The sequence below is a fragment of the Scylla paramamosain genome, chromosome 14 (assembly GCF_035594125.1).
Source record: "Scylla paramamosain isolate STU-SP2022 chromosome 14, ASM3559412v1, whole genome shotgun sequence".
In the NCBI taxonomy this organism is placed as follows: Eukaryota; Metazoa; Arthropoda; class Malacostraca; order Decapoda; family Portunidae; genus Scylla; species Scylla paramamosain.
In genome coordinates, this window is record NC_087164.1 from 10,179,923 (window position 1) to 10,191,933 (window position 12,011).

Below are 12,011 nucleotides of genomic sequence, written 5' to 3' on the forward strand. Positions count from 1 at the left end.
AACAAGTAGCACACGCTCTACTGTAACTTTATAAATGTACAGCACGACAGTTTTACCTACGATAGCCGTGGTGTAGTTGGCGGCGGCGAGGGCGGTGGCAATGGTTACTTCATCACCAGGAATTCCCCCCGGACTGGTGATTTGTATTAGAACCGGCACGGGGAGGATAGGATCTGCCACCAGCCCTGGAAAGAAACAGTGGTTAGACACCCATGCCCTACCCTCGTGGTGAAGGGGATATGTTTGTCGAAGTAACGAGGCGATAAGCATGAATAGAACAAGAGAAAGAGATGAAACCAAGATTCTTAGTGTTTGTAAGGGATGAAACACCACTCCCACCTAAACTAGCCGAGGAGAAACAGGGGAACCTGGTACTCTTCCCCCTTCCACCACCTGGGAGTGCGGGAAGTCAGCTCATCGGCGCCCGTCCCGAAGCTTCGAGTCATCGGCTGTTTTAGAGTGTGTGGATGCTTCGAACAGCTAAATCTGTCTCAAGGTTTCGAAGCTCCGCCTAGTTTCATTGTGTGTGTGCATGCTTCTGCTCCAGCAGAACAGACTCGGTGCCGAGAATAGGCTCACATGTTCTCCCTTGGCTGTCATCTCGGTTTCCACTCTGACGAAGTGCCCTCACCTCCTCGTTCGTCTTTAGTGACAGGTTGTGTGTGTGTGTTAGTGTTTTTTTCCGTGTCACAGCGACGGAACGGGGAAGGATGTTGAGAAGCTTCAGTGGCAGTGTCCTTGCGTGAATGTGTAGTATGAAGAAAGTATTGTGATTAAACTTCCACAACGTTCCCCAGTGTTTCTGTCCCATCGCCCCTTTGTGGACCACCCCCTACACGGCCCAGACGATTCTGGGATCTGGAAAAACAGCTGGACGCTTCAGTATCACCCGTCTCGGTTGTTCTTCCGCTTACAGTGTCAAATAACCAAGATGGAATAAGAAGTCATGATCTCAAACTGGAAAATTATTTAAAAAGGAGATCGGTAAATAAACACTGGTTAGACATGCATGCTCTGCCCTCGAGGTGAAAGAAACATGTTTGTCGAAGTAATAAGGTGATATGTATGAATATAACAAAAGGAAGAGGTGGAAACAAAATCCTTAGTGTTAATGACCAAGATGGAATAAAAATTACAGAGCTCAAGCTTGATAAATATAACAAAAAGAAGAGATGGAAACAAAATCGTTAGTGTTGATAACCAAGATGAAATAAGTATAGAGCTCAAGCTTGATAGTCAGATTTAACAAGAAACCGGCTCTCGTAAGGAGGTACTCGTATATGACTGAAATGATCCCTGTAAGAATTGTAAGAAATAAGAAATATTGGCCAAACTTAAGCTGATGTGGGTTATACAGGGACTGTCACGTGTAGACCTATCGGGTTACTACATCTAACCTTCCCTTGTGATCTTATGTTCTTAAGTGTTGTGGTGTCGTGAGCGGTGTGGCGCAACAACGTTTGTGTAGTGTGATGGATATTGGGTGGGTGGTTGTACCAATACTGATGTGGTGGACGGTGCTGCAGACTTGATTTATGGGATAGTAATGTGCATGGAAGTGATTGATTGATCGAGTGACTGAGTGAATGATCGATTGACTAAGTGAAGACACTGCAAGAAGGTCTTATGGTGCGGCACGAAAGATATTATTAGAAGATAAAAATATGACAACATAAAATCAGTTTGGTGATAGAGATTAGTTTACGTATAACTTATACAGAAGGTCAGCTCCCTCTGCAAAGAAAAGCACATCATGTCACGAGGAGAGACAGAGTGAAGAGGATGAGGTGGTAAAGATAACCTCATAATGATGTTTAATTATACTCCGTTACTTCACGATAAAGAGAGGAGCTTCAATGTTCTCTTTGTCCAACGGTGTGATTTCTCCCTCAAAGAACTTCGTCCCATTCCAGGGTCCGTATTTTGAAACACTTCCGAGCCGCACCTCCACTTCATTAAAAAGGCTCTAGTTGAAGCTACATTGGTTTTTAATTAAGGGTGTTTTTATGGTTCTGGTGACATATTACTAAGATTTTTACATTATTAGAAAAAAGTCTTGAGAATCCGATTAATAATTTCTGTGGCCTTTGAACCTAGTCATGATGGGGAGAGCAGAGCGTTTTTTAATATTAGCACAGGGTGGAGGCGGCACTCACCATAGCGGGCGGGGTAGCGGGCGGTGAGCAGCGCGGCGCGGCTTGGGGTGCACATGGCAGCAGCGGCGAGGTGGTGGGTGAGACGCACGCCCTCTGAGGCCAGCCTGGGAGTGGTGGGCAGAGTGGGGACAGTTAATATAGTTGCCCTTTAGTTACTGTGGCTGGGATATGTGTTTTGAATTACTGGTGATATTTATTAGCATGTCTACACCTACAGCAGCAACAACAAAGCAACAACGACAATAACAGCTGGTAATACTACTACTAATAATAATAATAATAAGAAGAAATTCATATTAAGAAATGCGTATGGTGTGTGTGTTTATGTGTGTGTGTGTGTGTCCAGGACCAAACAACACCGTAGCTTCGCCTTTAACCATTGAAGAGTACCGACTGAGGTGCAGCATCGCTCACCTCCCAACCCCTCAAACTACCTTCCCGCACCCCTCCCTTACCTCTCCATCTGTTCAGCCTGGGGTGCAGCATCGCTCACCCACCAACCACCAAAACTATCTTCCCCCAACCCCTCTACCCCTCCATCTAACCAGCCTGGGCTGCAGCATCGCCCAACCCCCAAACGTCAAAATCATCTTCCAGCATCCCCCTCCCTCTCCATCTGTCCAGACTGGGGTGCAGCATCGCTCACCCCCCAATCCCCAAAACTACCTCCCCGCATCCCCCCTACTCCTTCATCTGGCCAGACTGATGTGCAGCATCACTCACCACCCAACCCCCCCAAACTGTCTTTCCGAACCACCCCCTACCCCTCCATCTATCCAGCCTGAGATGAAGTATTGCTCAACCCCCAACTCCGCAAGCTATCTTCCCGCACCCCTGTACCCCTCCATCTGTCCAGTCTGGGGTGAAACATCGCTCATCCCATAACCCCCAAAACTACCTTCCCGCACCCCTCCTAGCCTTCCATATGTCAAGCATGGGGTGCAGCATCGCTCAACCCTGAACCCTCCAAATTTTCTTCCGGCACCCCCCGTACCCCTCCATCTGTCCAACTCTTGGTGAACCATTTCTCATCCCTTAACCCACCAAACTACCTTCCCGCACCCCCCCTTACCCCTCCATCTGTCCAGCCTGGGTCTGTCCAGCCTGGGGTGCAGCATCGCTCATCCCTTTAAACCCTGAAACTACCTTTCCGCATCTCCCCTACACCTCCATTTGTCCAGCCTGGAGTGCAGCATCGATGCATCAGCCTGCATCACTCACCCACCAACTCCCCAACCTATCTTTCCGCACCCCCCTAACCCCTCCATCTGTCCAGCCTGGGGTGCAGCATCGCTCACCCCCCAAACCCCCAAAATACTTTCCGGCACCCCGCTTACCCCTCCCTCTGTCCAGCCTGAGGTGCAGCATCATTCACCCACCAACCCCCTAAACTAACTTTTCGCACCCTTTCTACAACTCAATCTGTCCAGCCTGGGGTGCAGCATCGCTCACCCCCCAAACCACCTTCCTGCACCCACCCTACCCCTCCATCTGTCCAGTCTGTGGTGCAGCATCACTCACCTCCCGAAATCCTAAACTGTCTTCCTCACCCCCCTTTGCCATCCATCTGTCCAGCCTGGGGTGAAGCGTCGCTCAACCCCCAACTCCCCAAACTATCTTCTCGCGCACCCTCCGTACCCCTACATCTGTCCAGCCTGAGGTGAAGCATCGCTCATCTCATAACTCCCCAAGCTACCAAAAGTACCGCCAAAAAAATTAGAAAATAATAGACTGTTCCTTACTTGGTCGTGGCGAGGAAGATGGAGATGGGTGAACTGAGAGTGGGGAGGAGAACGAGAGGCAAAAAGAGAGTGGGAAGGAATGGGGAGGTGCATGGCGTGACTTAGCACTCACAGATTCTAACCTGGATCTGAGTACGAATATACAAAAAACTGCAATAGATTAATAATGAAACGGCTCTCTCTCTCTCTCTCTCTCTCTCTCTCTCTCTCTCTCTCTCTCTCTCTCTCTCTCTCTCTCTCTCTCTCTCTCTCTCTCTCTCTCTCTCTCTCTCTCTCTCTCTCTCTCTCTCTCATTAAATCACCACCATGTCTTGTATATTAACCATCCCTCACCAAGTTCAAGGCTCTGGGATACATTACCCCTAGTCTCCTTCCTGTGACCTCTTTCCCTTTCTATCACCTCCTACACCCGCTTTTTAAAACTAGTACACTACTTATACCGCGGCTTTTCTTACACTTTACGGTTCGATATTCTGTTCTCTACTCACATTAACTCACGTACCTGTCAATATGAGGCGTCCTGATGGTGTCATTCCCGTAACACCCGACGTCTCCTATTCCAAGATCGTCCGCTAAGAGGATCACTATATTGGGAGGCTTGTGTAATTGCAAGTCCTCTGATCCTACTGCACCTTTAATCAGAGATGCCACGCACACCATCAGCACCCATAGCAGCTTATCTTCACGTGTCCTGCTGCTGAAACGATGCATTTCACGAGAGGCGAGGGAAGGATGAGGGATGTACTCGTATATGGGTGTATATGAGTGTATATGGGTGCAGTGGTGTGCGGTTCAGGGAGAGATAGCGAGGAGCGAGCTTCGTGCAGACCCTCTCACTGATTACTGATCTTGGTGATATTTGTCTATCTACAGATTTGCCGCCTCCACAATTATCAGGCGACCCATGTACAGGTGGTGTCAGTCTCCGCTAACAACAAGGCCTGTTTATGTTCAACCAGAACTGAAGAGCTCCACTAACTCTTATGTGTACTTTGGGTAGGACTGAGACCAGTCCCATCCCACACACCAGGACAGTGAGGTCATAACCTCCTCGCCTTATATCCCGTACCTAGATGAACAGGGACTATACATTAAGAGGCTTGCCCATCTGCCCCGTTGCACCCGAAGCGCGAACCTGGGCCTTCTTGGTTATGAGCCGACCACACACACACACACACACACACACACACACAACACACACATACACACACACACACACATTATACATCGACCTTGGAGTGACATTGAAGCGAAGTGGCGGCGGCTCCTCCTTCCCTGCCTTTCTCTCGAGTCACGTCACGCTACACAAACACCTGAGCATTTCCAGCAGGAGGAGCCACTGAACTACCCCAACATGAATTCTTTTAACCATTGTTACGTAGTAAAACGCCACACACACACACACACACACACACACACACACACACACACATATCCCGTCTCAAATGAAAAGATAAAACTGATACTCCCGTCATTGATAAAGTTATCTCCCTGACCGTACGTAATAAAGGGAGACAAGAACGAGTGTGTGATGTTTATGTTGATGTTAGTGTTGATGCTGTTAGTGATACCTCGTTTGGTGGATAACTGTGGCACTCTCGAAAGTTTTTTTTTTTTTTTGTAGTAGTAGTAGTAGTAGAAATAGAGGTATCTTGTAGTAGTACAGTTGTTTTATAGAAAGTAATAAACGTATCATTATTTTATAGAAATTATATAAGCGTTATTTATTCATATATCTATTCATCTGTTTATCTTTTTTAACCTTAGAATACCTGCGGTCATTTTCAACATGAGCGAATGACCAACCCTACTAAGCATACGCCACAAGACTCGTACATCCCAAGCCATCTCTTCTTTTTCCTCTCGTGTCTATGAGGATGTAATGAGAAAACAGGTTGTGTAATACTCCACTGCGTGTTTCCTCTGCGGCCAATCATAAAAAAATGGGTTGTCTTAATGGAGATTGGATGAGATCACTCCCGCCACACCCACCATCGCACTAAGGTGGTATGAGGACACGAGAGTAGGATTTCCCCATGCTGTTTTGGTGTCATGAACTTACTTCCTTGCACCGGTTTTCTCCGCTTTGAATGCCTGAGTGTCTTTGAGGGAAATGTGTAGGAGATAAGATTCTTACGAAAGATGCTTAGAGAGAGAGAAAGAGATAGATAAAAGCCCCTAGACAGGAAAGATAAATAAAGATACCGAGAGAGAGAGAGAGAGAGAGAGAGAGAGAGAGAGAGAGAGAGAGAGAGAGAGAGAGAGAGAGAGAGAGAGAGATTAACACGTTATGCTTACAATTCAAAGTGTTTTAAATTTTTCTGATGACACCTCAGAGTCTGAGCTGCGTCACGTCTTCTTATGTCTATCTTGTTAGTAATGATGACTTTGCTGTTGTTTTCTTTTTTCCATATTTTGAAAACTAACTTTTAGATTTTTTTTTTTTTCATTGACCACATATCCGTACGGCTTCCTTAGAGATTATTTAACTTCCACATTCCTTTCCTCTCTTCCCTTTCGGAGCGGGGGATTTCCCTGGTTCATGACATTTAAGCTCGTGGAGTTGCGACTTATCTCTAGGGGGTTTTTTAGCTGAAACCAGATTACACCCGCGAGAAAAACCGTGGCTGTGTGTTTGCGGTGTGGCTCATATGCCCGCAAGCGACTCCATTTATCCTGTCATGTGTGTTGAGAGGAGCTCTGGCCGACACCGATGAGAAGTCTGACCTTTGAGAGTTCGCTGAAAAGAAGGCTCGCGTTGCATTCTTCCCAGTAGATCTTAAAAAAAATAAATAATCTCAGCTCATAGTCACTGAAAAGATAAGTGGAGCATTTATTTAAATTTTTCAGTGAATCTCAAATCATCTATTGTAGTCGCTGTAAAGAAGACTTACCCGAATGTTCTTTCTAGTGAATCTTCAATACTTGTACGCCGCAGACACTGACAAAGACGGACTGACTCAGTATTTCTTCCAGTGAATCTCAAATGGTCATCTGTAGTCGTGGTCAGTGAGAGGAACACTCATCCTAACGTTCTTTCCAGTGAATCTTTAATCACTTCACATCGTTGTCACTCAAAAGAAGATCCCTGTCGTATTTTCACCCTGTCAACCTTTAATAATCTCACATCATACTCACCGAAAACAATTATATTCCATGCAACATTTATTCCACCAAAACTCAAGTCTTACATTGTAGCCACGCAGAAGAAGCCATGCAGTATTCTGTCCCGTCTGTCTTAATCATCTCACATCCTTCTCACTGAAAAGCTGATCCATGCAACATTCTTTCCGGTAAAACTCAAATAATGTCTTGTTGTGGTCATTGTAAAGAAGTTCCAACCAACATTTTTCCCACTGAACCTTTATTAATCTCAGATCTTAGTCACTGAAAAAAATAAATAAATGAATAATCCTTATAACATTCTTTCCAGTAAGACTCAAATCATTTCACCTCTGAGCCCCTCAAAGCAGGACTCATCTAACATCCTTTCCAGTGAATCTTAAACCATCACCTCACGTCTTTGTCACTAAAAATAAGAGGAACTCATGCAGCATTCTTTCCAGCTAATCTCAAATACTCATCTCACGTCTAAGTCACTGAAAGAAGACTCCTGCAATATTCTTCCCAGTGTACCCCAAATAATCTTTACGTGTCTTAGAAACAGACAAATCTTTTCTTACTGGTATCGGTGTCGAGGTATGATTGGTGAGGCTGGTCTGCAAGAAAAAGAAGTCCAGCACGTGATGGTTTTATTAATTTGCGTATAAAAAGCTGGCAGGAGGAAAATAGTAAGCGTTTAATAATCATGGAGTGTAACGTACAAGGGCGTGGTTAAAAAAGTGGGGTTTTGTGTGTGAAGTAATTATCGCTTACATACGCAAATTGTAAAAAAAAATAAAATAAATAAGTAAAATGAGATTCTAGAATTGTTTGATGATGATGGTAATGATGATGATGAGTTGACGAAGATGATAGTGATAGTAAAGGTATAGTGATGATGATAATGACAACTATAACAAAAACAATGATGATGTTAATGATAACGATGATGAAGACAACGATAATGACAATACTGATGATGATGATGATAACGGCTGTAACACTGATGATGATGGTGACGTTTATTCTGACGACGATAACAACAATGATGACTGGTAAATGATAATGACGACACGATACTATCAATGGCTCACGATCTTCCTGTTGTAGCTTCGTCAGGCATCCAGGCTTTCGTAATCAGTAATGACAGCCCGCGGCGGAGGCACGGCGGCGCTGCTGGTCCGGGAGGGGCTGAGGGGCACGGATGAGGGCGCGGCGTGACGAAAGAAGACATGAAAAGAGAACGCGGATGCTGGAGTAAGACCCGTATTCTGAAACGCTTCTCTCTTTCACTACGACTCTTTTCAAAGGCCACAGAGATGATAAGCCGGGATCCCAAGAGTATTTTTCTTGTAAATAATGTAGAAATCTTGTTAATCTGTCACTAGAACCGTAAAAACACCCTTGAAAACCAGTGTAACTTCACCTGGAGTCTTTTGAAAGTAGTCGGGATGCAGCCAGAAAATAGTTCAAAATTTTGTGCTTTGTATTAATATTTTCCCCTCAGTACCGGCGGATCTGTGTACAAGAAACGTCTGTTTTGTATATAATTAGGTTCCTTTTTTTATTTATTGATGTGTTTTTACGTTTCCTGTGAGATTAGTGAGGAGGTAAGTGCGTAGTAGATCTGGTGTCAGTTTGGGCAGCGTGTAGTGATGCGTCATAACCAGGAAGGAGACGGAATGCATAAACTATAATAATTCTCTCTCTCTCTCTCTCTCTCTCTCTCTCTCTCTCTCTCTCTCTCTCTCTCTCTCTCTCTCTCTCTCTCTCTCTCTCTCTCTTCTATCCACTTACCTATCAACCTTCATCATATAAAACTCTTACCTCCCAAATTCCTGAACCCAAAATAAGACTGCGTAGCGCTGCAAAATCTTGATGAACCTGAGTCGATTACCTGCCCTGTCTCCACCAATACTCCTGGGCTGACACGGGCACACACTCGCCTCATCCTCCGTCCACACTGGCAAAAAACGTACCGTCGGTGAAGGCCAAGGTTAAAGCAGAGGCAAATAGTGTTTTTTTTTTTCCCTCCTCTCTCCCCCAAACGTGCTGTTCTACCTGGTTCATACCTTTCTCTCTCTCTCTCTCTCTCTCTCTCTCTCTCTCTCTCTCTCTCTCTCTCTCTCTCTCTCTCTCTCTCTCTCTCTCTCTCTCTCTCTCTCTCTATCAACTGATTCTAAATGAGCGTGGTCTTGCTCACCCACTCATATATCACGGGATGTATAGACCCTTCCACCCACCTCTGTTGTCCGCACGTACCCCTCCACCCATCCACACTCAGCCCACATACCCTGCACGTATTCACACACACACACACACACACACGCACACACACACACACACACACACACACACACACACACACACGTACGATGGGCCATGTGTTGTGTCAGTGCCTTTTTCATGTTATTGTAAATTGCCAGTGGATTATTCTCGACATTTTTTTAAGGGTGTGTCCGTTCTTATGATACGTTCTCAAACATTCCGGTGTCTCATCTCAACTATTCTTAACACGTTCTAGTTGAAGCTGTCGATATCTTCAAGGATGCTTTTATGATTCCAGTGACAGCTTGACTGAAGCATCAATGAAAAAAAGAAAGAAAAAGAAAGAAAGCATGAACATAAATCCAATTAACTGTCTCTGTGGTCATTGAAAACAGTCTGTGAGAGTCTAAAGCACTTCTAAATACGGGCTGCTCTTGATCATGGTGTTCCTCAGGACGGGCATCCACGCAAGGGTCAGGCAAAGTTGGGTAAGCAAGCAAGATTAGAAGATTGCCCGCTCTTCGGGTTTAAGGTGCATCTGCAGCTAACTTTTGTTTGCAGCTAACTAGTTTGCAGTATTCATAGTAGTGAGCGCCCATGATGGGAGACACTAATGCTCACAATGGTAATGCTGAATGGAAGTGTCTTGCAAGCCATGAGTTATGTGATAGATGGACTGCGCTTCACTAAAAGCATAGGAATGCAGACTACTTGTTCTGCAGGAAGTCGAAAGTTGTTTACTTGTTTGATATAAAATTGAGCGTTTGATTTTCAAGATAGTTTGAAATAAGCCGTTCACTCTTAGATATATTTCTTTTAAAATTTTTAGCTTATAAAAATTTCCAAGCATAATTGTTCTCCTTGAAAGCACGTAATATGAAAATTATAGATAAAAAATAGTTTATTATCAGACAACTGAGGTCGCTTTCGCAATTTAAAGGTATATACATTTTTTTTAGCTAGAACTGGAAACGGTCTGGCCTTTAAAGGAGTACACAGTAGTGTGAGACTGACGAAAACTTGATGGTTGCCCTTCTCTGGGTAAGTCCCGCCTCTCCGTTGCTTAATACTTGTCCACACAGAACAGTACCACCCCAGCTCTCATGCAATACAGAGCCTTCCCTCCTCAGTACGTTCTGCATCCCAATGTCACGCTCTCCACTTCCTCGCCCATCACTACACAGCGAGGGCACGGTCGAGGTTCCGCCACAGAGAAAGGAGGAAGGATGATTCTACCCCACCGGGAAAAATGTTTGGGTGTGTCGTGCATCTTCATTGAGCCTCACTCTGTTTTTTTACACAAAGATGCCAACAGGTTCGGGGCGGGACAAAGGGAAAATCCCCTTTATTTCCCCGGGAGTTCACCAGGAGACGTGCCTCGTGGTGACCCGCACTTCCACACCAACCGTTCATCCGCCACCTCCCACCGCTGCACTAAATTCGTTTAAAGTAACACAGGAATTATAAGCAACACTAAAGGATGCCAGGACGCCTACACGTGGCAGTCCCTTTGTTCTGTGTTCGTTGATCATTCCTTTCTATGCATTCGTCTTAATCTTCATTCAAAGCTCGCTCTTGACTGCACAAACAACCTGAATGTATTCCATTCACTTACCATCCTACCCGAGTACCAGTTTACTCCCAATTTTTTCCTAACTTCATCCATCGTCACAGGGACACTCGTACACGACTGAGGAAATAGATAAACTTAATTGTGCATGGTGACAACTTCATCATTAAAACCTAACTCCTTGAAAAAAAAAAAAAATGATAGATAAGAAAAAATAAATAGTGAGATATCATTGGCAGGAAAGCGAAGGTCATGGCTTAGTAGAGAGGCGGCGCCCAGAGACCAAATCTCCACCTTTGCTGTGTTCACTCATTACCAATGCACTGAGGACCCTTGATTAAAAGAGGAGCGTGATGAGTATATGGAGATGTATTTAATCACCTTCTTTCATCACGTGACCGCTGCTGGAAGGGGAACCAGAATTATTTCACCCACCCTTCATGAATTGCGTTGGGAGAAGCGCATCCTCTACTTGGTCGTTAGTGAATGTGTGAGAAAGGCAAGCCATTAAGTTGTTAAGCTGTTAAGCTCAGTAGAATCAAGAAATATTAACACATCACATACCTGACATCACATAACTGACCTCAAGCTCTTTGTCACCTGCAGGTCTATTCCAGGCCACTCCAGCATTGTCATCTACCAATCCCTCCATACAGCTCAGTAACACCTTGGCGAGCTAATAACATTCATTTGACGGACACTGGGCGGCCTCTGCTCATCCAATGCCCGGAGCAACAACCTTCAGCTCCTCACATGTCCCCCCTGCAGCTACTCTCATCCCCCCCTCCTCCATGAACGCTGACTAGTTCTGCTGGGAGACTGGAGGCTGGAGTATACGGTGAATAACCTTTTAAATATTAGTCAGGACACTTATTAACTTGAATGTGGAAGATCGTGTGTCCGCTCTTCGCGTGGGAATCAGAGGAGAGTGTGTTTGTAAAGATATGATCAAGAGATTTTTTTTTTCAGAATGATGATATGTAGGTGTATTCAAATCGTTTAATTTCTCGTGGTTTCGTTGATTGTAGGCGTTATTTATTTATTTACTTGTTTATTTAGTTATTTGTTCATTTATGTTTTGTTTTCTTCCTTTTCTTCGTTTCGTTATGTCGAGGTGTTGTGTGTCAAACCGAGAACGCCGCGTAAACGGAATTGAAATGAATCACTTGAATG

The 12,011-nt window shown here is 44.8% G+C and overlaps 1 protein-coding gene across 2 annotated transcripts in view; it reads right to left on the bottom strand.

The window, feature by feature from the left end:
* The window catches only part of LOC135106834 (arylsulfatase H-like), a 10,865-nt gene extending 5,917 nt beyond the window's left edge, over positions 1-4,948 (bottom strand). Inside the window, exons 1-3 of one of the 2 annotated variants that reach the window (XM_064016192.1) lie at positions 4,401-4,948; positions 2,157-2,260; positions 57-185 (exon numbers count right to left, since the gene is read on the bottom strand). In XM_064016192.1, coding sequence (XP_063872262.1) covers positions 57-185; positions 2,157-2,260; positions 4,401-4,609 — 442 coding nt within the window. In that variant the 5' untranslated portion in view covers positions 4,610-4,948. The remainder of the gene's footprint in view (positions 1-56; positions 186-2,156; positions 2,261-4,400) is intronic. The other variant, XM_064016191.1, reaches the window with a different exon arrangement.
* Positions 4,949-12,011: the final 7,063 nt, after the last annotated feature.